Raw genomic sequence first — 24,875 nt, 5'->3', positions numbered from 1 at the left:
TACCTGCGTCTGCCTGCTTATCCCACGCATGTTAAACACATCAACATAATCCAAAACTAAAACTCTTCACACTAAAAGACCTTCTGGGTCTGTTGAAGTGATTAAAACACACTTACGCTCCAGGTACAAGCCTATTTTATATTCCACATCTTACGATAAAGCAAAGACACTAATGGGTCCAATGAGACCAATTAGAAAGGGGCCACTTGTGCTTTAACCACATTTTAAGCAGTCTGTATTGTAAAAATGTAAGCCACATCACATTAAAATCCAATAAACCATATGTCAAACTTTTCCCAGCTTCTCAGCTGTCCAAGTGCTAATCCCTTTTCTTCCCATAATTCCCCTTTTCTTCCATAATTCCCTTCCTCCTGTACCCATTAGCCTCCACTGTTACTGAGAGTCTCTGGACCTATTGTGTGTATTCAAAGTTTGATTTGAAGTAGGGCTGTCAAAATTAACGTGATAATAACAAGGTTTAGGCAAATTCCTTTTTAACACCACTTATTTTCTTGATGCGCGATTAACACGTGCACGTGTTCTGCGATTTGGGCCTCGGGCCGCTCCGTAGTTTGGAGAAATCAGGAAGCGATGCAGCAGTAACCCTGTGGGTGGCTAGCAGAAACAAAGCTCCTTGGAAGAAATGCATAAAGCAAAAGGGTGTTTTGAATGGAAAGTTCAGTTTCAGAGCCCTTCCAGATGGATCGCCTGACAAGACTAAAGTTATTTGCGTGTACGGTCGATGTGAACCGAGTTACCACCGGAGTACGTCGAGTCTCAGAATACCGCTTGCTGGCCCAGCATACGGGCGGACGCAGGGAACTCTCCTCCCCTCGCCACAGGCACGCCACGCTGAATAGTTTGCAACGGAGACGCCTGGACAACTCTGCAAGCAACAAACTTTCAACAGTGACAGTATTTGTCATTGTTGTGGATTGTTGCAATACAATAAGAAACATTTGCATAAAGCAAGCATATTCATCCACTTCCATGTTGATGAGAGCATTAAAAACTTGTGTGATTAATTTGCGATTAATCGCGAGTTAACTACGGACAATTGTGCGCTTAACCGCGATTAAATATTTTAATCGATTGACAGCACAAAGTTAAAGAGATGAATGGATGGATGGATGGATGGAGTTGTCTTTCTACTTTTAGCCTTATAGTACATATCCACTGTCAGCGTCATTTCCACGCTCCTCATTTGCATAAAGTTAAATACAGGCAACTTTATGCAAATGAGAAGTGGGCAGCGTGGCCTCTCAAAAGCTCATTTAAATCTTTTTAAACTGATCGTTGAAGATAGATTTAGCATCTGTATAGCTTATTTCTTGTATAGAATGTTTTAAGAAACACATTTCGTAATTTCGTAAAATAAGAGATTGTATTCCAAACGAGCTGCCATTGTGGGCCGTTTTGAAGTCTGGGAGCAGACAGCCCCATGGGACGGGTTCGTTCGGTTGTATGAGGGTGTAGCCCATTTTCTTTGCTTGTCATTGGTCAGTGAAGAAAAAATAATAACTGCTGGTGTCAAGCCCACTAGCGTGCAATGCCGGAAAGCGGGGCAATCCCTGCCTTGAAAACAACGCCTATATGGACACGTACCATTAGGGTGTTTTGTGAACACAGCCCCTGAGTACCTTTGGTGGGAGTGGGGGTGCGTCCGGCTGCATCCTCATTCTGTATCTCGAGCACTGCCTTCTTGGCTCCACCTCTAGAGTGAAACAAGAAGCCCAGGCATGCATCATCAAAGCAGGCCAGACTGGGAACAATGGTCAGCCAGTTAAGGAAACTGAGGTTCCCACTCACTATCAGAACCACCTATACAGCACAAAAGACAAGATATCATAATTAAACAACAGCTGGATTGATTATATTACATCACTTTAGTATGATGAGGCACTATAAGGAGTTCAACCAACATGTGGACGGCGAGTACGGATTTATTTTCAGCCACGCAAAATTGAATTACACTAACATGAGCTCTCTGATGCCAATTGCAAATGATGCACAAATTAAATTCAAGTGCACAGTGACACATAATGCAATAAAACACAGATCAAGGGAATCGAACATCACTTTAAATAGGCCAGTAAACAGGTTTAATGCAATAATAATAATAATAATAATAATGCTATGGCTAATACCGGCTTTCCTCACAAGATGCTAACAGCGCGTGTGTGAGATACCTGGAACAGGATCTGGAAGGCTCCGTTGACCATGCACATTCGCCTGCCCAAGAAGGTGAAGAACGGGAAGATGAGCTCGATGAGGTGGTTGGACAACGTCTCGAAGCGATGAAACCACCATGGAGAGTGATGCATGTAGTAGGACATAGGGTTAGGAACTGGCTGGGTCTTTTGGGGAGGGGGGCAGAGAATAAAAAGGAGCAGAGACAAAGGTGAAAATGTGAGCTCCAGACTATAATTTCAGAGACTGTGCTTTGTAGCAGCGAAAGGTGTCAGAAAAGAGGGGTTTGTCAAGATAAACGTGACCGCTAATCAATTGTTTTTTTGTTCCATAAATGTATCCATTAAGGTCCAATACTTGTATCAACCATTTTCTTTAAAACAGACTTCTTCCGCTGTTTAAAATGCTTTTAAAATGTTTTCCCTGCTTGACTTTGGCACTAAAATCTTGTCTGAGCCCGGTATAGAGAGTAATTTATGATGCCGTGCCTTGGGGGGAAACATTTCCATGTCTAAATAAAGGTGGAACATTTATTTAAATGAAGGCAATCCCACCTACAAAAAAAAACACAGACATACAGAGCTGTGCAGTGTTTGTGTACGTATGATTAAGTGTGTGTGTGTGTGTGTGTGTGTGTGTTTATGTGTGTGTGTGTGTGTGTGTGTGTGTGTGTGTGTGTGTATGAGAGGTGGTTGGATGTTAAACTGTGTAATAGCTGAACATGCAAATAGTGTCAGGGGAGGTGGTGAAAAATAAATACAGCACAGAAATAGGTGGGGGGAGGGGGAGGGAGAAAACAAGACGCTGGCACACTAGTCTATACTCTTATTGTTTTTATGGAATGGAAGAAGAAACCTGTATTTAACCTGTAGCTTACCTAAATACCCCTGGAAATCCCAGGAAATCCAAAGGCAAGGAGCCTGCAACCTCAGACAACCAAACAACCCCACCTGGCCTGCAAGCAAGCTGCATTACAACACACAAACCGAAGCAAACAACACACCAACTATGCCGAAACACACCTACACAGCCCCCGGGGAGTCAGGACAGGAGGGGATCTGCACTTTCACTGCAGGTTTGAAAGGGAGCAGTGTGTCAGAGGGGGTTAATAAGGCTTCACCTGGCGCCAGTGGCTTCTGGTGTGTGTGTGTGTGTGTGTGTGTGTGTGTGTGTGTGTGTGTACACCCGTAAGGTCGTTGACCGTTGAGGTTGGAGCAGGTCAGAGAAACTAACCCAGTATGGAATAAGTTCCATAACTAAAAGAATCCCCTTTGCGACCTTTTTCTCCCATTTTAGAGTTGAATTCAAAGTTTAATTAAAGTGAGATTATAAAACTTTTGTTAGCCACTGGCCACGCATGGATCGTACACATCGGAATTCAAGGATAAGGGTAATTAATGATGAAATGCAGAGTAATAGCTGCACGCGTAAAGGAGGGTCATAATTGTTTGCAAAAGCATCCATTATTGCATCAGTGATTATGGGACTTGCAATTGTCAGGTGGACGTGCTGCTGTTGCTGTACCTGCTGAATGTATAATTAGGCAAATGTCTGTTAGCTTGTCCCCACAAAACCCTATAGACACCCGATGATATATAGCTGGATTAAAAATAGAAATGCACAAGGACAAAAAGAACAGCAAAAAAGGAATTGGTTTAAAGCGTAAAGGGCACACACAAGCATAAGGAAGGCTGTCACGAGACACAGATATATATATATATATATATATATATATATATATATATATATATATATATATATATATATATATAAAAATAACAGAAGTGTACATTGGAAGCCACACCATGCTGATTTCCATGTGAAAATACCCAGCCTACATTTTGATGTCACACATGATTCTCCTCGTTAAAGTTCATCAAGTACACATGCTGCTACTGCTGCTCCTTTGCTCCATTTAAAATATGAACAGTACAGACAATATAATTACGTTTTTGGTTCCTTTTTTCCATTGGATTTTGGAATTAGTGCATCAGTGAATTGCTAAGTTAAGGCTGTTTTATGCTTCTGCGTCAACTCCACGCCATAGCTACGCCGTCGCTCCTACGGCGTCGTGACCCTTTCGGAGTTCTGCGTCGGGGTTGCTTTGCATCGCGGTGCATTTCACCGCCCTCCCTAAAATCAGTCGGAGTGCACCATGTAGGCTGAGTACTTGGCAGCGGCCCAGGTTCGAATTCCACATGCGGCCCTTTGCTGCGTGTAATCCCCTCTCTCTCCCCCATTCCCATCTGTCAATACTATCTAATAAAGAAAAAGGCTCCAAAACATAATCTTATATAGATATCATAGTCGTCAAAAATTTGAGAACCCATGTCTTATAATCCCTTACAACAAAGCAAAAGTACTGACTTTGTGACATAAAATCATATTCTACATAATGCACAGTGGTTCAACCAAAGAATGATTGCCCCTGTTCAGCCCGTTTTGTATGATTAATTATCAGAGAGGACAGAGACCGTTTGATGTGTTACAAGAAATAGAGATGATGAATTAGAGCAGTGAAAAAAAAATATCCTATCTCATATTTCATTTCACAACCCCCTGGGTTGACAACCACTGGCTCAGTGATTTCCATGGCATTAGCAATGCTAAAACTGTTCTAACCCTGGGAACTAAGTGTAGGGGGATAAATGACTGTGAATTTACAATGCAGTGAACCAGTAAATCAAATGCAGTTTCTTTCCAAACTAAATAAAAAGCCAGAAACTGCGACAGTTCATATTTGGAGTATATCATTTCTGATTCCCTTCCTTTAGCTATCCGTGGGTACATAATCTCTGCACCAGTTACCCAGTCCCATGGGAGCCATCATATTACAGTCCATCCTCCATTCCCATTGTATTACAGACTGTGTGATTATCTACAGTATACTGTATTTTTGATATGTGTGTGTGTGTGTGTGTGTGTGTGTGTGTGTGTGTGTGTGAGTGTCATCTCCAGTCATCCAGTCCCATAGGAGCCAGTGTATTCCTGTCTATGTTAATTACAGAAGACGGCCCTTCTCCCTCTGCGGCTTGGTAACAGCGGTGTGGGTCAGAGCGGTTGAGCGTCCCACAGGGGAAAAACAAACACAACCTCATGGTCTTGCATAAGAGGCTGATTTACTGAAACCCCTGACAGTGGTTCCTGTAATGTGTTGCCCTGGTGTGGTTAGCCCGATGGGAGTTCAGGAGACAAAGCCATGATGACACAATGTTTTTGCATAACTGGATCAGTCTTCAGATGTTAAGATTATCAATGAAAACAGGCTTCTTTTTTTTTTTTTTTTTTTTGGGGGGGGGGGAATTAACAAAGTTATGCTGGCCATCTGCCCACAAGAATGATTAAAAAATAAGCCTAGTCTGCGATGCAGTGCCCTCTTAAATTGGTATTTTGATAGCTTTCATGATCTCTTTGGTGCTCAGGGCTCACTGCTGTGTGCTGCTTTCTGCACTGCTCTTCCCAGAAGTCAACAAAGAGCCTTGAGATTTGATGCTAATTCCTCTTATTTCCTTTGTCATTTTCATGCTAACCACCCTGTCCTCTTTCACTGTTGTTGCAGCTACAAAACATCATATGCGCATATTGCAGATTTTTTTCCCCCCTGAAAGAACAACCAAGTTCTAAGTGTTCTGCACAGACAACGTAAACACGTTCTAAGTAAATCTTAGCGCTAGCCTGACAAGCCAAGGAACTCAGCATTGACAGGGCTCAATCCGAGGGGCAGGATAAATGGTTGTCTTTCAAATTCCCTCTGCACGCAATCAGATAGCGCTACAACCAACCAGAGCGACAACTAGTTGATAGATTAAACTTTTGCCGTATCCGGTCGGCAAAACTCAGAAAACATCTTTCTTTTTTAAGAATGACTTCAGTGCTGTTCTTTGTTCTTTTCTCAAAGAAAAGCTTAACTCCAAGTCTTCCAGAGTCGCGGCCAAAGCTGATTCGAAAGACCGCTGTTCGCCAGCAGCAGCTGCAGCCATCTTCTTTGTTTTCAAGAAGCAGGGAATTCACGCGGAACCGTCACAACTCTGCTGTCATGTTAAGCCCGCCCACCGACTCTATACACGATGTGATTGGCCTGACTAGAGTTTGGTTTTTCCAGCTCGCAAGCCAACGGAGAGTTGCTAGACGACCCTGGCTGCAAATTACATTTGCTGCCGCTAGGGTGCGTCTAGATTTCAAGGCTATCTTAGCGCTGCGTAAATTAACAATGGGTCAGACGACTATGTTTATTGTGAAATATGTTGCTTGTAGTGATGAACCCAAAGACAGTTATGGCATGACTCAGCAGTTCCCTTTTAACACCTTTCAGCTCCATGTTTTAGTTTTACAGCCCGCAACTTGACTGTTTTGGTTAAGTCTGTACACAACCTGCCCTAACTGCTAAGTTAGCAACTAGCGAGTGAACATCCAGCTTCTCAAATGTGATTTCGGATTTTCTCCGTTATATACAGAACCACTGTATGAATATCTTTGGGTTTTAGACTGTTGGTCGGACAAAACAAAGTGAGCAAAAATGAGCATATACAATATCACCGTTTTCTTTTGCAGAACAAAAAAAATGATTTATAACATCATTGATGAAAACAATCAGAGGTTGCAGCCCTTATGCAAATTCTGGTTTCTTTTTCTGTTGAAAGCAGGAAAGCAGTAGTAAGGAATGGACTCCTTGTTGCATCAGGCGCACAGATGGGCGCAGGTGCATTTGCTATTTAAACGATGTGGGCGCTGGGCGGGAAATTGATAACTGCGTCGGTCTTAAACTACCAAAGACACTTGGGTTGGGCTTTGCGCTGCGCCGGGTACAAGATAGGGCTTTGACAGTTCTTCACAGCATAGCTGCTTATTCTGGCTTTCTGATTGGTTACATAGTATGTCAGTCTACCTGTATTACCCAATACCTTGACAGGCAGGAAGTGTGGAGAGAGACCAAAGCGACACGGTGTTTTTTTTAAATCCCACTAGCATTGTTTACACCCACCTCATAGTGGTAGTCCATGCAGGTGAGGTCTCTCCAGCATTTGTCTCCTCTGATTTTAATGAGACCCTGAAAAAGACAGAAAACACACAAACACGTTACAGTTTACAATGCACTGTACTTGGTGCTGTTGTCAATAAAAGTAAAATAAGCAACCATCAACAGTGCATTAGAAAATCTGATTACAGACTGCAGTCACTCAGATCCCGTCTTTTTCGCTGAAACGGATCAAAGGGAATCAAACCTGATTAGGTTTCCCCCTTGTCCAGGTGCATTCATGAGAGGAGCACAGTTTGGCAAAAGCACATAACTGCAGGCTGACGGTCACTGAAGGCACGAGGAGCTATAAAAGCATCAACCTCTCCTAATAAATAATTCAATTCCCAAGATAGCCAAGATAGAGCAGACAGCCATGGCATGATCATTTGTAGATAGCAGTCTGTAACGCATATAGATAACCACATCAAAGCTGAACAGATCAAATGAATTAAGAGGACATAACGTAAAAGGAATGAAGAGAAGAAAGGGAAGAAGTGCAGTGTGTCTGTGCTGTTCGTTCTGGTCTTAATCAAGCAGTACACTAGTACTTACCAGCATATAATGACAAGTTTAAATAAAAGATGTTCCGTTATGTCCGTTCATCGCATTTTTTAGGTGTTAAAATAACAGTCATGCGACACTACACCTGTGAATGACAATTTATTCTCCGTCTGGAAGTGACATTCCCTGTTATTTATTTACTTATTTGTTTTTGTGTGGCTGTAGTTTTGTTTTATGCGTAAAATGTTTAGTTCTAGTTGGACAATTTATGAGTTACACTATTGTGTTGTGGCTGCTGTAATATGCTTTCTTTATTCTTTATTTTGGGCAAAGTAGAGTGAGTAGAAGTAGACACTGTGGCTGAAATGACTTTTGCATTGGTGTTATGGGCCCATTTATGGACACATAAATAAAATATAATTTGTTCAATCATTCTTATAAGTGGCCAAAATCTCAATATACTGCTCACTGTAGACTACAGTCCATGACTGAGTGTCAGTATATCCTTATATCTAGGGAGTAGTGAACAAGGGAGTGATTTTGGATACAGCCTCAGACTTGTGTGATAATGTTCAGAGCCAATTCATGTGCAACTTCAATCAGTCACCATTCTTGCATTTATAAATTATATATAATCCAATAATAGCTAGAAATGTGATTCTGGTCACGCAAAATGTCTGCTAATTCGCTCTTCTCCCACAATGCTCTACAGTTTTTCAAATGTAGAGCTAAAACGTTGGTTTGCAGGACATTTGCAATTCCGTGTCCCTTTCTTGATTACACTTTTAGTTCACAGTTGACAGTAGACAGCTGTAAATGAGTTTTGAATGTGTTTTCTCCATGTTACAGTAATGTCGTGCACACACTCTGTATACAATTAGAGAACTGGACCTATTAGAAAATGATTATCTGCCAAAGTTATAAAAACCTTATCAGTCTGTGGGCCGGTTCTAGGGACAGGCCGATAATCTGGCCGTTTTTTTGGCAGTTTGCAGATTATCTGTATTGGCGTTTTATTTGCCTGATAACCGATAAAGTTAATTCATTAAAAAGTGGGCTACTTTGGCTCGGCTACAGCTCTGTGTCTGTCCCTCTGCTTCAGTTTCACTCACCACTGAGTCTGACTTAATGTCCTGCCCACAACACTGTCTGACTATCTGTTACTGTGTATTATGTTGAAAGTTTCTAATTTATTAAATAATTGCTTAAAGCATTTAAACAAAGTTTTGTGTTGGAGTTTGTAACATTCCAAAGTAGGGATGCAAATTATCGATTAATTCATTAATCATTAGTTGATTGACTTTATCGATCGATTAACGATTAACTGATAAGCGGCTTTTTTCCTGAGAATGTAAATTTCTCACGGTATCAATAGTGTCTTTAACATAAAAAGCAAAATATTGCTTATGCCACTTCCCACGCAAAGGTTGTGATTTATAAAAAACTAACTTGACGGGAGAGTGTGCGGTCCTCTACGCAAACTCTGACCCATGCGTACGCACATTTTGGAGACAAAATAGGAATTGCTGATGCAGATGGTGAGGTGGTGAACAGAAGTCAGACTGCAGAAAGTAAAAGGGAATAAGGATTACTTGTAATATTTTCAAGTATTGATGCCTCACGCACATTTTTTCACTCCATATCATCCACGTTATCATGAAGATTAAATCCAGCAGTATTATTTGCGCTCGTACTGAGTGATAGTTGTTCTATAAACACCTCCAACTCAAATCTTAAATAAAAATGTGTTCTCAATGTTTAATCGGCACTGTCTCGCCGTCACATTGTCCGCTACAGAGCGCGCAGGAGGAGGAGACGGCCCGACTCCGTGGAATACATGATTACATTTAAATACCCTAGCATTAGATAACGGCAGAACACAGTGTAGCCTAAATAACTAAATATCTGTCTTTAATACTGCGCATATATCATCAAATGTCAAAGTCTGGAAATACAGCCGTTAAGCTCTCGCGCAATCGTTACCCTTAATGCCCTCATTATCGGTCCTAACTTTAATACTGTCCGTGACAAAAACCTGCATGAAGAAAAGTGTGTTTGCCTATTATAGGGGTGGAACGGTACATGTATTCGTATTGAACCGAAACGGTACAGGCGTCTTGGTTCGGTCCATGAATTTACACGGAGAATACACGGTATAAAAATAAATAAAACTTGCGTGCAAATTAATTAATGTAATGCAGAACTACTGTTAGACACGCGGTTCTTTAGGGACACTTAATCTGTAGCCCTGCCCTTAGCTCGGAAGCTCCTGAGCTCCGCCGCCTACATGTCGAGTCAGTCAGTCCAGTGAGTCCACATGAAGCAAACTAGTCCCATACAACCAAACACTGACGTGGCTGTATCCCTTCTCGCCTCGACCACAAATGGCCTCCAGGCCCATTTGCTTCGCTGTTTGCTCCGGTATTAGCGGTTAGCTCCGCCGTTAGCTGTTATATAGCTCCGCCGTTAGCTGTTAGCTTCACCGTTAGCGTGTGAAGCTAACACCAAAACTCGCCAACTGCTCTGTGTAACCGAAGCTGCTCTTTTAACACCCCTGCTCTGTGCATTCACATATGAGAGCAGCGCTTGTCTCCCATATCACACTAGTAACTGATTGTCTTATTTTGTTTAGGCTACAAGTAACGATGGAGTCTGGAGATGATACAGGGAAGGCTACTTATTGTTTACTGTTTACATCTTACTTTATACACTTCAAGCTGTTACAGCTAGCTCAGTGGACAGCCTGAGACATGCACAATAAAAAAATTGCCTTCTGCATTTTTGTTTTGCTTTTCCCTCCATTGTACCGAACCGAACCGTGATGTCTGAACCGAGGTATGAACCGAACCGTGACTTCTGTGTACCGTTCCACCCCTACCTATTACACTTTCTTTCGTCTTCAAATTGTATCTCGGGGTGGGGGATACCACTAGTTGATGCTGTGTTGGCAAGGTGTTAACAATCACAAATTGTTGTAAACATATAAATGCTGCGGTGACCCCTCCGTGCGTAATACTGCATGATGGCACTGCTGGCCCTGCAGGAGGACTACGCTAATGGAAGAATCAGGAGAAAAAGAGACTTCAGGGACCATGACGATGACTGGCTAATATGTCGATTTAAATTCTGAATGAACTGAATTGGGTCCAGTAGAGAGGGCAATGCGCCGGAACCGTGCCATCCCGGTCCAAATACAGGTACTCGCCACTCTGGGAGAAACTGTCTGTTTCCAGAGGGAAAAGACAGCTAAGTGTTTTTTATATAAATATTATATATAATCTTCAACTTTATCACTAAGGCTTGTTTGGATATAATATATATTTCTGTTAAATCTTAAAATATACGTCTGGTATATCGAAGCTGTCCCCGAGTGCCGTAATGCCTGCCGTTTTGGACGTATTAATACATGTAGTTATAGATCAGGTTTCCCTACACCAGTGGTTCCCAACCTTTTTTCCTTGGCGCCCCCCCTACTTATGTCTAAGAAAAGCTGAGCCCCCCCTCCGAAACCGAAGTTGAGGTAACTCTCGAGATAGAGCCTTACTTTCTTTTTTGATACAGAGGAGTTATCAGCATTTTTACGTTTCTCCGCCATGTTTCATTCATAAAATAGTGATGCTGTGGCGGCAGGAAAAACGAGGATGATAGCAGCTAGCAGCTGACTTGATGACAGCAAGGTCCATAGGTTAAGAGGTCCCGGAGGCTTGGCCTACTAAGTAGCCTGCCTACAATTTTAAGCGAGAACAAAAATACATAGTTTTTATACAGATTTTTGTATACATTATATATTCTAGTGTATTATCATAATTTGTTTAACATGTGCAAATATTTTTTTTTTTACCTCAACCTCAAACCAGTTAAAGACTTGCGCACCCCCTGTGATCTTTGCCGCCCCCCTGAGGGGTCCCCGGACCCCAGGTTGGGAACCACTGCCCTACACTGGCCAAAATTATAAATCAATTTGCAGCAATTCCTGAACGTCTGAGAAGTGTTTTGCTTTTTCTCCGCCAGTCATCATGATTCGGTGTAACAACTGCCATATAGTGTCATTCATATACTGATCAGCATTCACGAGGTGTTTGCATTGACTATTTATGGTTAAAAATGGCCGTGTACAGGGCGGGATAAGAGGCTGATCCACGTACGCACACTTGTAGGTGATCTCTGATTTATAAAGGGAACATTGCTTACAGATATGCGTACACACGGTTTTATAAATCTGACTTTTTTTTGGCGTACGCCATTTTGGGCGTACGTACACTTATAGTAAGGATCCTACGCACAGTTTTATAAATGAGACCCCAGAACATTCAAAAACATGACATTCCATCACCTGCAAGTAAGGCTACATTGACATTGCTACGTTTCTGTACGTAAGCAGAGTTTTGAGCCAAAAGCGATCTCCGTGCACACAAGTGTTTTAGCTCCAGTAGAAGTACTAATCTCCATTTAAACTAAAGGCTCTGACACACACCAACCCGACGGCCGACCATCGGCAGAAAAGGCAGTTGGACTGACTGCCTCCTCGAGTTGGTCAAAAAAGTGCCTTGGAACACACCAAAGCTACGCCGACTTGAGGCCGTTTTGAAAGATAATTTTGTCTCATTGAGGAATGAAGTATATTGTTGACCACTCCTCTTCAGGATATATTGGCGCACCAACTCTAAACACACAACTCCACTTCAGTCAACTGTACTCTACAAAATGGACTGCCTCAAAGATCAAATCTAAAAGAACAAATCAAATGTGCTTGCCGTCTGTACACACCATTAGGTTTTCTGACAAAGACTGGCAATAAGCACTAATAAATGTAACTATAAAGGGTGTTAGGAACTGAACAGGAATGCTCTTCCTACTGTAAAAATGCAACATGTGAAAAGAGAATTGCTTTTGCAGCTGTAGGATTTGTTGACCTAAATAAATGAGGAGGTACTCTGTTATCAAAGACAAAAGCATTTTGGGAAATGAAGGACATCTTTAACTGAGGTAGATGACGCATACGCTAAAAAAAAAAAAACTCAACTCGACCAAAAAACACTACGAGTGTCTTTGAATGTATCGTAAAGCACTCAAACAAGCATAAATAATGCTCAACAACCCTGATAGATTGATGGTCATAGTTTTTATTGTGCAATATTAGTAGAATGGTAAATGGACTGGATTTATATAGCGCTTTTCCAGCCTTGGTGGCCAACACTGCCATAAAAGGTGCCACCTACTCATCAGATAAACATTCACACACACATTTATTTTCCTCAGAACAAGCCCATGATTGTTGTAGGAAAGTAGGATATGATATGATATAATATGGTCATGTGTACATCATCTGACAACTCAATATAGAATACACATTATGTAGAAAGAGCCCATGAATTCTGTCCGAACTTTTTTCAAATCTTTACCATGCACCATGTAATTCAGTAATCAAAACTTGAATAAATGATAAAACAATGTTTCATGCAAGTACACTTTCACAAGAGGAATGTGTCCTCCGTTCCTAGCGAGTTTTTTTTCACCAAATTAAGTAAACAGGGCTCTATCTAGGACACAAGACGGTCAATATTGACATCTCAGCCCGCCGAATGGAATGCGGAATAAATCGTCCGCTGACTTCTCTAACCAGATATAGAAAAAGCAGGACATTTCACTCTGATTATGAGCCTTGGCTGTTGACTGCAGCTGCTGGCTGTTGAGATGATGCGACCGAAGACGTCGCCGATAATCCAATTCAGTCATGAGATCCTGAAATGTCATCAATTACAAGCTGATATACAGACCTCTGACATAATCAGAGCAGTCTGCCTGGATCGTTCAGAGCCCTGTTGAAAGGATACTGATGTGAATTGAGCACATTTCCAGGTGTGGAACATTTCTGGGAAGAACACGGACATTTAATTGAAGAGCGTAAGAAATACTTTTCTACTCTATTTCGATACTCTCAGAATGTATATAAAACTTAAAAAAAAACAAAAAAAAACATTGCAAATCTTTGCTAAAAAAAACAAAGGGTAAATTCTCCATCAACTTCATCACTAAAAGGAGACCATGACATATTCTGTCAGCATGTTCTACCAATAAGTCACGGTGAGAAGTATTTTGACTTGCTAAAACAGGAACTTTCCCCCCCTTCCAAAACGGCCGAGGTAAAGACCACAAGTTCTGTCTGTCTTTCAGGTACACTGAGACGGACAAAAATGCATATGACATGAGGTAAACCGCACAATTTTAATAGACGAGACTGGCAAAGCAAAGGTTTACCCTGGATCCCAACAATGAAAAAACGAAAAGAGGGTTTTAAAAAGAAAGCCTGAACCATGTTGGCAGCACCACAGCAGGGTCTCATTTATGCCGTTTTTTCCACTGCGTGGTATGGCTCAACTTTTCTCAACTCACTCTTTATCTGGTTTTCCATTAGCAACAGTTGTGGATAGTATCTGGTACTTTTTATGGTTCCACCTCAGTCAAGGTTCCAAGTGAGCTGAGCCGATACTAGTCTCGCATTGCCAGACCTTCCTCCACAGCGCTGCTGCATAGGAGGGTTTGGCTAGTCAACACAGCATTCTGGGATGGGAGGAAAAACATGCTCTGATTTACTGGCATTTCTTTAAACCAATCACAATCGTCATGGGCGGCGCTAAGCACCGGACGGAGCAACGGTGCCGCTACAAAATAGCCTCTGGAGGGAACTTGTTTTGGTGGAACGTGTACGTTCAAAAGTTGTTTTAGTCGTGCAACAGAAAACTCAGATTGAACAGATAGTCTAGCTGGCTGTCTGGATTTACCCTGCGGAGATCTGAGGAGCAGTTAACTATAGTCCAGTGTTTCCCACACAGACTAATGTGTGGCGGTGCGCCGCACTATCAGCACCGGCCGCCGCACAATGCGTTTCGTTATTTTTATTTTTTTTTCAGTCAACATTATACAATAAGAATAAAAATCTGTGTTAAAGTTTACCCTCAAAGGTTTAACAATAAAATGAATGACAATTTATGCTGTTCATTGTGGGATTGGTACTATCGCGCCCCGAATAGAACATCGAGGTTAGGACGACGTGAAAAACATTTATTAATCACATATTATTATACTGTGTTAAAAAAAAAATTTCCATGACTTTTCCAAAACTTTCTGGGTCCTTTTATGTTTCCAAAACCTTTCCAAGCCTGGAATTTGCATTTTTTAAATTCCATAACTTTTCCAGGTTTTTTCAAAATGTATGAACCCTGTAACTAGTCGCAAGTTTGCGGTAAAATGCAGTTGGGTTGTCGAGGTCAAAACACTATATGTAGCAGCTGTGAATCAAATAAACATATTATAAATAATGTTATGTCATTTTTTACTCTTACACTGAATGTTTGCTGCTTCAATCCGGATGAGTATTGAAAAGTATTTTCCGCGACTGAAAAAGGCACGTGATGAGGATGAGGACCAGCCTGAACCGGAGGTATCAGTCTGAAACAGAGCTCAACAGTCTGACCAGTGTAATTAGTTATGTCATTAATTTGTTTACAATATTTTCAGGCTTCAACCAGTGAAAGACAGGGTCAGGGAGAGACAGAGAGAGAGAGAGATAGATTTGTTAGGCATTGAAGTAGGAGAGGAGGACAGCATCAGCAACAGCGTGTTTGTTGACACAACTTGATTGTTACGAAAATAAGTAATAAACTAAATAATAATATATTATCATAGGGACCTCATCATCAAATACACTTAACCCCTGAAAATCACAGTCACCCCAGATATTCAGCATAACAGTCAAGACAAAACTATCCATTCCAGTCGGCCAGCTGCACACCAACACCCTGGACGACAGGCGGGTCAGCATGCCGGCAACACTATATCCCAAAATCCAAAAACAGACCAACCAATATGATCTGCACTCCCAAAACACATTCTCAGGCTAACTCTAATCCCAGTTGATGCCCCAAACTCCACACCTAGCATTGTACTTCCAACTGTTTAAAGTGTTTAATAGCGTAACGGCAGTGAAATGTGAAATCCAATCTCCGTGCCAACACTTTAAACAGGAAGCTCATGAACAGCAGAAAACCTGAGAAATTAATCATTTCAGAGTTCCTTCACAAGAAATGTACCGGCAACTCATTCTGTGATAAAACGTTGAATATCAAAATCCCCATAATCACTGGGTTTATTATTATTATTTATTAAACAACATGATTCAGCTAACAGGTTTTCGTTAAGATAAAATTAAAGCCAAAACACCCGCAGTGAGAAGCACTGTAGAGCTCTACCATGGACAACACCCATGACTGTCCTCGACTAAAGAAATTCTTAGTCGACTCACAGTTGATTTAATCGACAGATCTGTAATACTAAGTGTCCCCACAAAGAATCACGCAAAAGCACCTTGTGTTTACCAGAGATGTGCTCATAAGTTTCTTGGAAATAAGTCATTCAGCATGAAAGAAGCATTTAAAAAATGACTAAAGAAATCTTAGTCGATTAAGATAAAAACGACCGATTAGTCGCCTGATGGACTAAGAGGGGGCAGCTTCAGCCAAGTGACTAGCTTGCTTGCTAATAACAACACAACAGGTGTAGCAGTTCCCAACTGCTTCCAATCTTTGTGCCAGGCTACAACAATGCGAACCACGTTCTGGTCATATCTCTGAACTAGATGAAGAAAGATAAAATTGATATACCTTGTTATGTGATTATGAAAAGAGTAAAGTAAAGAAAAGGAAATTAAAAAGGGCTGCATATCAATCAGTAGTACTTCTCCGCTCTGCCCTTATGTAAACACGGCTAACTGTATGTCAGAATATTTACTGTATTTCACAGTTTGTGAGCTAACATGGTCCTATCAGATCACATTAGCTACACTTTTTGGAGCTGATTACCCGCCCAGGCTGCTGTAGTAAACAAGCTCAAATCACACTAGCTGCTTAATGTCTCAACACAATTTGCAGGGTACATTGAACACATCTAGCTTTGCTTATGGCCACAGTAATAAAAGGCAATTAATCTATTATATCTGACATTTGTGTTTTTTTGTTGGAACGGATTCTGTGTGTGTGTGTGTGTGTGTGTGTGTGTGTGTGTGTGTGTGTGTGTGTGTGTGTGTGTGTGTGTGTGTTGGAAGTTCTGTTTGTTCTAGTGAGCCAATTACTTGCCATATGAGGTGGTGCTTTATCTAGCTTAGTGGAGTCTGTTGTTATTATTATCATAGGTAACCAAGGAAACAGGAGCATTTGATTCCTTCTAAATTAATGGGATACCTTTCCACAACACTCTCAATAATGTTTATATTTTCCAAAGAAAGACATCTTAAAAGCTATAGAGTATTTGAAATTATTGCAACATCTGGTTAAAAGGATAATAAGTGGAAAATGTAACATCAGTAATGGTCGTATGAAAGCACATCAGCCCATCCCCGGCATTAGTATAAGTTACCCATCTTACTGCATTTAGAAAATATGTGTATATGCCACCATGACAGCATGTACCATGATGCGGTGGCAGAAAAAAAGGGGCATCACTTTACATCACTGATAAAAGCATGTAATCAGAGCATGACCATTTGGGACGTGTCTCGTGCGAAAATACACTCAACAAACATGACGGGTGGGCTCATACACACCATCTCCCGCTCATTTCTTATGACTCAGGGGTCCTTTAAAGCGTGTGCTAAGCCATGTTGTCTTCACAAGCAGAAACTGTGAAGCAGACGCAAAGCAGCGGTGAACCACCGGCTGTCAGATAAATGAATGAGTGTGACCGGGGAGGATCAAACACTGAGGGACCGTGGCAGCCGTACTGCACTTCACGCTGCTGAGCGAAGCAGACAAATCACTGTGTGACGGAGTCTTTGCTCTTCCTAGTTTCAAACAGCTTGGGCTCTCACACCGTATAATCATGTAATCTGTAGTGAATTGGTCACTGTGAAGTATATGCAAATGTCAATTCCTAGGAACGTTCCTTACACTTCTGAATTTACGTTTTTTTCCCAAAACATCTCACGCAGAGTTGGTAAAAGACAGAGCCGGGTAGTTGAAAAATCGTAGCTTCTGCGACATTTTTTATTTTTTTCTTTGTTTATTGTTTATACGTCTGGATTGGATTTTCTGACTAAGTGACCAACTTTCTAGATGTCTTACATTCTTACCAGCACTCGAATGCAGCATTGTTATAAAAAAAAAAAAAATGAAAATCTCAGATCTGGATTATCACCTAAACCTAATCAGCTGATTCAATTGGGCTGAAAGTGATCTCTTCAGCAGATTTTAGAATTTTACTTCGCACACAGTCTGACAGAGTAACACCAACGCCTTCTGCTAATGTCACCAGAGGAGATGAACCCACTCAAAAATAAAAAAGCAGCAGAAACACAACAAACATGATGTTGGGCTTCATTCAAAGTAGGTAACAAGTGGGATAGTAGGCAACTGTCATGAACATTAGATGTGAAATAATAATAATCCTTAGATTTAATGACAAACTGATTAAGTGAATATTGTGCTGGAAAAAATTAGGGTTGCAAAAGATTATTAATTATTATTTCGCGACTCAAAAAGGTTGAGAACCACAGCTTGAGAGCAGTCCAACAAGCCACAATTCAATGATGAAAAAATTACATTTTCCGAAATCTCCAACTCTGTAACAGTGAGTACAGACGTTTAGGTGTTAGGTGTAGTTGGGTGCTATCTGACTTTACAGCAGAACCCTCAACATTGTAGTGACGTTGCATATAATATTGCTGAATGAAATGAGGTCTTTACAGGGAAACAGGGCCGAGGTGTTTCCCCTTGTGTTTCAGCTCTCTTCATGGCCCTACGGGCTCCTGCACACTGGCTGCGTGGCGCGAGCATGGCGTTTCTGTTGCGTGTCAGTTGGGTGGCGGCTGCGTGGCGTTTTCTATGTCTTTGCACACCAGAAACGTGTCTGACACGGCGCTGCTGCTCAAGCAGTAGTATACTTCATGTTAAACATAAATATATACTGATTTGATTACAGCAAAGACAACGTCGGCAGTATTGACGGCAAAATAGGCTACAGAATATTTCGTTCTGTATTGACTGGTGCAATTTATTTGTTTTTTTATTACTTTTATATCTGCATTTATGTCAAAAGCTAGAGACTTTCAAACATCAAAATGTCATTTATTAAATGTATTTGTGTCAAAATGACATATCTTTTTTTTATTCGTATTCTAGTTTGCCTGGAAACGCTTCCAACACGCTTGCGTATCGCACGGCTAGACGTGAGCCGCGCCTGAGACGTGTGTGTCACGCAGGCAGTGTGCAAGCTCTAACCTGTTAACATGGGAGCCAAAATAAAAACGGACACGCCACGCAGCTGCCACGCTCACGCCACGCAGGAAGCGTGCAGGAGCCCTAATAGGAAAAACCCTGCAGGATTTGCAGCAACTGCAGTGATTGGCAGATACAGCTGAGCCGGTGGTCTAAAATTCACCATGGAAACTGTCAAACAACCAGACATGTTGTTTAGCCGACCATATATTTGGGTTGGATTTCAAAATACTGGCGGTGGTTTTACAGCAAAGCACTGCTCCAAAAGTAACCAACTAAAATCAGGAGGACAAACACTGGAATATGCCAGGAAATTATACTGTTGCAAAATGGTTTTATTTCTCCTTGCTGGATGTATTCAGGTGTGTGTATGTGCAGTACATGCCTTTCTGCTTAAATTTACAATATCTGTTTCCTCCTAGACAGGAATATCAGCAATGTCTGTTCAGGTTCTCCCGACAGGAAATGCGTTAGTCAAGGTGCTGGTGGCCCAAGACAGGTTCTAAGTCAATTCCAATCAATACGATTTGATTGTGTTTGACAAGTTAAACAGCCACTAGGAGAATTTCTATGCAAAAAAAAATATCCAAAAATGATCTCATTGCTGTTTTTGTTTCCTGTCAAAGCAGTTGCACTCTGTTTTTTTCCCCCGGTGGTCCGAGAGATGCAGCAAGCCCTTGCATGTATTTGTGAAGAGTGTTTTACTCACAGCTCCCAGCATGATGCGAACAATGAGCCATCTGAAGGTCCAGATGCAGATGAGGGAGGGGGGACAGCGGCGGGGGATCTGGGACAGAGTCCACACCGGACAGAGGAAAATAGCCAGAAATCCTGTCTCCAACAGCTGACTCTCCCAACCTGGACAACAACCATCAGAGTATCATTTGTGGGGGGAAAAAAGGGTTCCTCTAAACTAAAAAGGGACAATTTGTCACAGAAGAGCAAACTATAGTTAATGCTATTAGCTACACACATCACACTCAAGCTAAATCATAGACAAACGGTATATTTGTGGGCTATGGGTTGTTCATATCAACCACTAGAATATGAGGTGGTGTCAGTTAACAGGATATGCAGTCTGGGAAAAGATACAGAAGTAATCGGATTAAGGACTACTCGGCTGTTAAACAGCTTCATTAACAGCAGTCAGACTGCTTAACCAGAGAATATGAACTGCGCACTGTTCCTCTAAAATACTTTATTAAAAACGACTTATTTTATTCTATTTTAGCATAATCTTAGTTTGTTTATTAAGTGTTTTTATTTAGGTCAACAGCTTATACTTTATTCTATTTCAGCGTAATCTTAGTTTATTCATTAAGTGCTTTCATTCATGAGCTTATAATTTGAAGTCTTCTGTCTTGCACTAATGGATGTGTGAAATACAATTTTTGCAATCTTGAATTGTTGTTCTATGGTAAGCAGTGATGGACACACCTCTCTGAAACAGCCTAATTTTGAGATTTTTCACCAATTGCACCCCCATGAGGAATTCTAAGTAATGACAAAAAAAAAAACATGATACAAGCCTTCCGTGATCGCGCACCACCCCCACCCCTCCCCCACGCAGTTGCTAGTAGCCAAGGAGGACACGGAGGATAAAAAAAAAACAAAAAAACATGAGGGACTCTTCAGGAGAGGTCATTATCTTCACTCGATTTTCTGCGCACAAAGTCGCCGGAAGACACCAGTTTCTGAACACAGCCATGCCGACAAATACAGAGAGAGAGAGAGAGAGAGAGAGAGAGAGTGTGGAGCCGATAGTCTTAATTAGCTTTGTAGCAACTCCTTTGGCAATGGCTTGAATGTAGCGGACGTTCATTAATATAAAGAGGCTACGCACTAAAGCTTTAAAACTGTTAATCATTCAACATGGTTACAGGTGCTTTACTAGCTTGTTTAAGGTATATTTCCTTAGACATCTACTTAGAGCTAAATGCTAACGTCAGCATGCTAGCATGGCTACAATGCTATTTAGAAACATGTTGTTTAGCATGTTTAGCCGATATAATGTTTATGTTTACCATGGTCACCATCTTAGTTCAGAGTGTAAGTATGCTAACATCTGCTAATAAACACTAGATGGCTCTAGAAAAAAAAAGTTAAAAGGGATAGTTGAGATATTTTGAAGTGGGGTTGTATGAGGTACTTCTCCATAGTCTGTGTAGTGGCTACAGTAGATGGCGGTCGGCTCGCCCCCAGTTTGGAGAAGCAGGCAGGAGTCCCGACACAAAAGCTAAGCAATGTACTGCTGGAAGACCCACCTTAAAAAATCAATATCAGTTTAAGTGTGCATGCTATATTTAGTAGGGCTGTCCTCAGAATATCACTTTTTGGGGCTTTGAACCTTCGGTGGAAAGTATTTGTATGATATTTGAAGTTACACGGGCAGGGGGAGGGTATATATCTATGGGGGAGGGTCCAGTTGCGTCATCTACTCTACAGACCTTTGCCAGCAGGTGAGCGAGGATTTCTTCTGTCGATTTCTTCCCACGGAGCCGACGTGGGCTCTTGACTTTTTGGGGGTCATCTTTTGAAATATTCCAGACGCTGGACTTTTTTGACATCTTGCATGCCAATAGTTGCAGCCAGGTTGCTAGCCCTCACGTGGTCAAACTTTCAGTGTGGTTGCTGGTAACGTTAGATGATAGCTCAGGCCAGATGCCAGGATGAAGTGAGGCAGGCCATCTCATGTTTATCTGCCCGCAATCTATCAATTTCAGGACCCGGGAGAGCGACGCACCTAGGCCTACACACACACACACACACACACACACACACACACACACACACACACACACACATCTGAGAATAACTGATTATACTGAATGCATAAATACATAGTTTGGGATTACTATTTCTTATTTCACGGGCTATTCTGGCTTTCTGGGGTAATGCATATATAATACTCATAATAAATAAAAAATAAAATAAAAAGAACAAAGCATTTGAATACTGATTTGGGTGTTGATTGCCATGGCAACAATCAAAGCTTCGAAGTATTTGGGTCAGCCCAAATTCCGCCGGATGTCCCTCATTTGCTGCCGGATGTCCGGTACCTTCCTCTTTCTTTGTGTTGGCATTCTAAACTCCGGTGGGTTTATGAGGACTATGGTTAACTGCTCCTCAGATCTCTGCAGGGTAAATCCAGACAGCTAGCTAGACTATCTGTCCAATCTGAGTTTTCTGTTGCACGACTAAAACAACTTTTGAACGTACACACGTGCTATTTTGCAGCGGCACTGGTGCTTAGCGCCACCCATGACGATTGTGATTGGTTTAAAGAAATGCCAATAAACCAGAGCACCTTTTTCTCCCATCCCAGAATGCTGTGTGGGCTAGCCAGACCCTCCTCCACGGCTCTGTGGAGGAAGGTCTGGCAATGACAGAGGACTAATACACTTGACTATGTATAAGTACCTTATACAACCCTACTTCAAAAAATCTCAACGATCCCTTTAGGAGGATCACCAAAATTCATCCTGAGGGGGGCATGAATGTGTGTTCCAAATATCATGCCGATCGTACACCTGTTGACTTAAAGCCACAAATGGCAATCTTGTTGTGTTGCTAGAGAAAAGGTCAGGGGATCATCCAAGTCATTAAGATACATCCTGAAGAAAACAATAAATGTCTGTACAGAATTGTGCGCTAATCCATCCAGTAGATGTTATGTAAGATATTTTCACAGGTTTCAGCAACATTGCCATTCCTATAGCCATGCTGCTAGCTTGGCTAAAAAAATCACGCTCAATGGAGAGAAGAATGGACAGTTTGAAATCTGCAGTTTGGTAACAACTGAACAAACATCATGTACTTATGAAGACCATGTTATATGGTCAAAAGCTCCAGAGGACCTTGTGAGGACCTTGTGTAAAGAGTTCCTTTTTAAAAAAAAATTAAAAAAAATTAAAATGTCTGCCAGGCATGCTATTCCAGAGCCGAAGGCCCCCTAACAGCGAAAATCAATGGCCTCTGGTTTTTGTCTAGACTTGGGAACAATCAGAGGAGATTAGTCTGCAGACGTAACGCTCCACTGTCAGCTACGGGGTAATAATAGGTCCAAAAAAAACAGAGAGTGAGGGAGAAAGACAGTGAGAGTGGGAGAAAAAGAAAGACTTTTTTTTTTTTTAAAAAGAGAAACAGAAGCCACAACTCCAAACCACAGACATTGGCCTGGCGTCGCTGAATTCAAAGTGTCATTAACCAATCACAGAGCTGCCACTCGCCACTTATCTGGGCCAGAGCCCTACAAGCTACTGTTTAGACTTTCTTAAATATTACCTTTCTTTTTATGATTATGTTCATGGCAGTTTACTGGGTTCAAGTAAGGAGGCAATGCACTGCACATCAGTAAACCTAGTAAGCCTTTCTGTCAGTGACTGTGTTTTAAACCCATACAAATAGCTGTGAACTATTTGGGAAACAACCAAGAGGAGGTTGACAGTGACTCAGAATCCAGAATGACCCATGACTCTACAGCTGCATGCTTCCCATGGATGAAACCCCTTCAAAAATAAGATTTATTTTTATAGTTTGAGATTAATTCCCAATATCCTCCGCCGTTGAAATAATAGGACTGGATAGATATAGCTTCTGTATTACAATATAAAAATGTCCATTTCTAATCTACAAACACCAGTCTGAAATATCTATATGTATGCATCAGATGTGTCAAAAGGAGGTCAGTCATATGCCGGTTTGGTTTGAGGGACGTAACCACGTTGCTTTCACCGTAAACACACCAAGATGGCATCCAAACTGGAGGGTCTTACGTACAGGCTTTGCCTCAAATCCACCTCTTCTATTTGATGTGTGTGTGGGAGGGGACAAAGGACGCGGTCCTGGATTTTGTGTTTAAGTTTGAAAACTGTGACGGTCGACGGTGAAGTTCACTTACCGAAGGAGTACCTAGAAAGAGAAAAGAAGAAAAGAAAAAAAGGACATGGAAAATGAAAGAAACTTATATATTTTCAATATACACATATTGACATACACGCCACGTGCCACTTTCTAAAGCCACGTAACGTGTTACCTACCTGTGCGGTGAGTCGCCCTTTCATACTACTCCCTACGGCGTCAATTCACACACAATCGCGAGGTAATGTAAGTCAATGGAGGCCAAACGGCGTTGATAAACACGCTAAAAAGCGAGTATGCAACACGCCAATAATGGCATATGTATTGGCGTGTCATACACGTTTTTTAAGGGTGTTTTTAAGCTTTACCCATGTTTTTGTCACTTTTCCTGACGTTTTTGTCACTTTTACCAATGTTTTTGTCACTGTTTTCCAAGTTTTTTGTCACTTTTTTGGACATTTTCTTTCCAAGTTTTTCAACGTTCTATTATCAATTTTTCTTTGCATGCTATAAAATTGAATTAAACACCCAAATTCAATGAAAGTAGTGAAGTGATCATTTATTTAACATGTGAAGAACGTCGTATGGAACCATCCATAGTATGGTATATATATATGTATAGTACCATCCATAGGAGTATTTTTCGGTAAAAAAGTGCCTTCTGCGACTGTAAACAATGTTGAAGATAGCAGAGTTCTTGGCCAGGAACCCAAAACAATGATCTGAAATAGACTAAAAGGCTCCAAGGAGCTGAGGACAGCTGCAAAGTTGGTTGATAATGCTCTGTGGGTTTGTAAATAGAAGAAATTCCTTTCACATCTGTTAATGTATAAAATCCTGATTAATGCAGCTTTAAAAAAATACTATGATATAAGGAAATGAAAGCACAACATTTAAAGGACAGTAAGGGGTTATGAGATGCGTGGGATTTCCCCCTTTCTGGTCTACATATCCCTGCCTCTGCTGAATTATTTTTTATCCCCGGTGATCATGTTAACAAATTCACAGTTTTGAAGTTTAATAAAAAAAGTTGTTAGTTT

General features: G+C 41.3%; 1 protein-coding gene and 1 long non-coding RNA gene across 3 annotated transcripts in view; one reads left to right on the top strand and one right to left on the bottom strand.

Moving 5' to 3' along the window:
* Positions 1–24,875, bottom strand: part of lmf1 (lipase maturation factor 1) — a 34,405-nt gene that overhangs the window by 5,770 nt on the left and 3,760 nt on the right. Inside the window, exons 3-7 of one of the 2 annotated variants that reach the window (XM_031295341.2) lie at positions 23,876–23,886; positions 19,685–19,833; positions 7,172–7,237; positions 2,190–2,357; positions 1,641–1,821 (exon numbers count right to left, since the gene is read on the bottom strand). In XM_031295341.2, coding sequence (XP_031151201.1) covers positions 1,641–1,821; positions 2,190–2,357; positions 7,172–7,237; positions 19,685–19,833; positions 23,876–23,886 — 575 coding nt within the window. Of the gene's footprint in view, positions 1–1,640; positions 1,822–2,189; positions 2,358–7,171; positions 7,238–19,684; positions 19,834–21,422; positions 21,735–23,875; positions 23,887–24,875 lie in introns of those variants that run through there. The other variant, XM_031295342.2, reaches the window with a different exon arrangement.
* LOC118494254 lies at positions 14,145–24,721 on the top strand. The gene is made up of 3 exons (XR_004896372.1): positions 14,145–14,200; positions 20,954–20,959; positions 24,711–24,721. It is a non-coding gene; the product is annotated as an uncharacterized LOC118494254 (long non-coding RNA).

The sequence above is a fragment of the Sander lucioperca genome, chromosome 22, assembly GCF_008315115.2.
Source record: "Sander lucioperca isolate FBNREF2018 chromosome 22, SLUC_FBN_1.2, whole genome shotgun sequence".
NCBI lineage: Eukaryota > Metazoa > Chordata > Actinopteri > Perciformes > Percidae > Sander > Sander lucioperca.
Note: the sequence above shows the minus strand (reverse complement) of the source record. Positions and strands in the feature narration are given on the sequence as shown.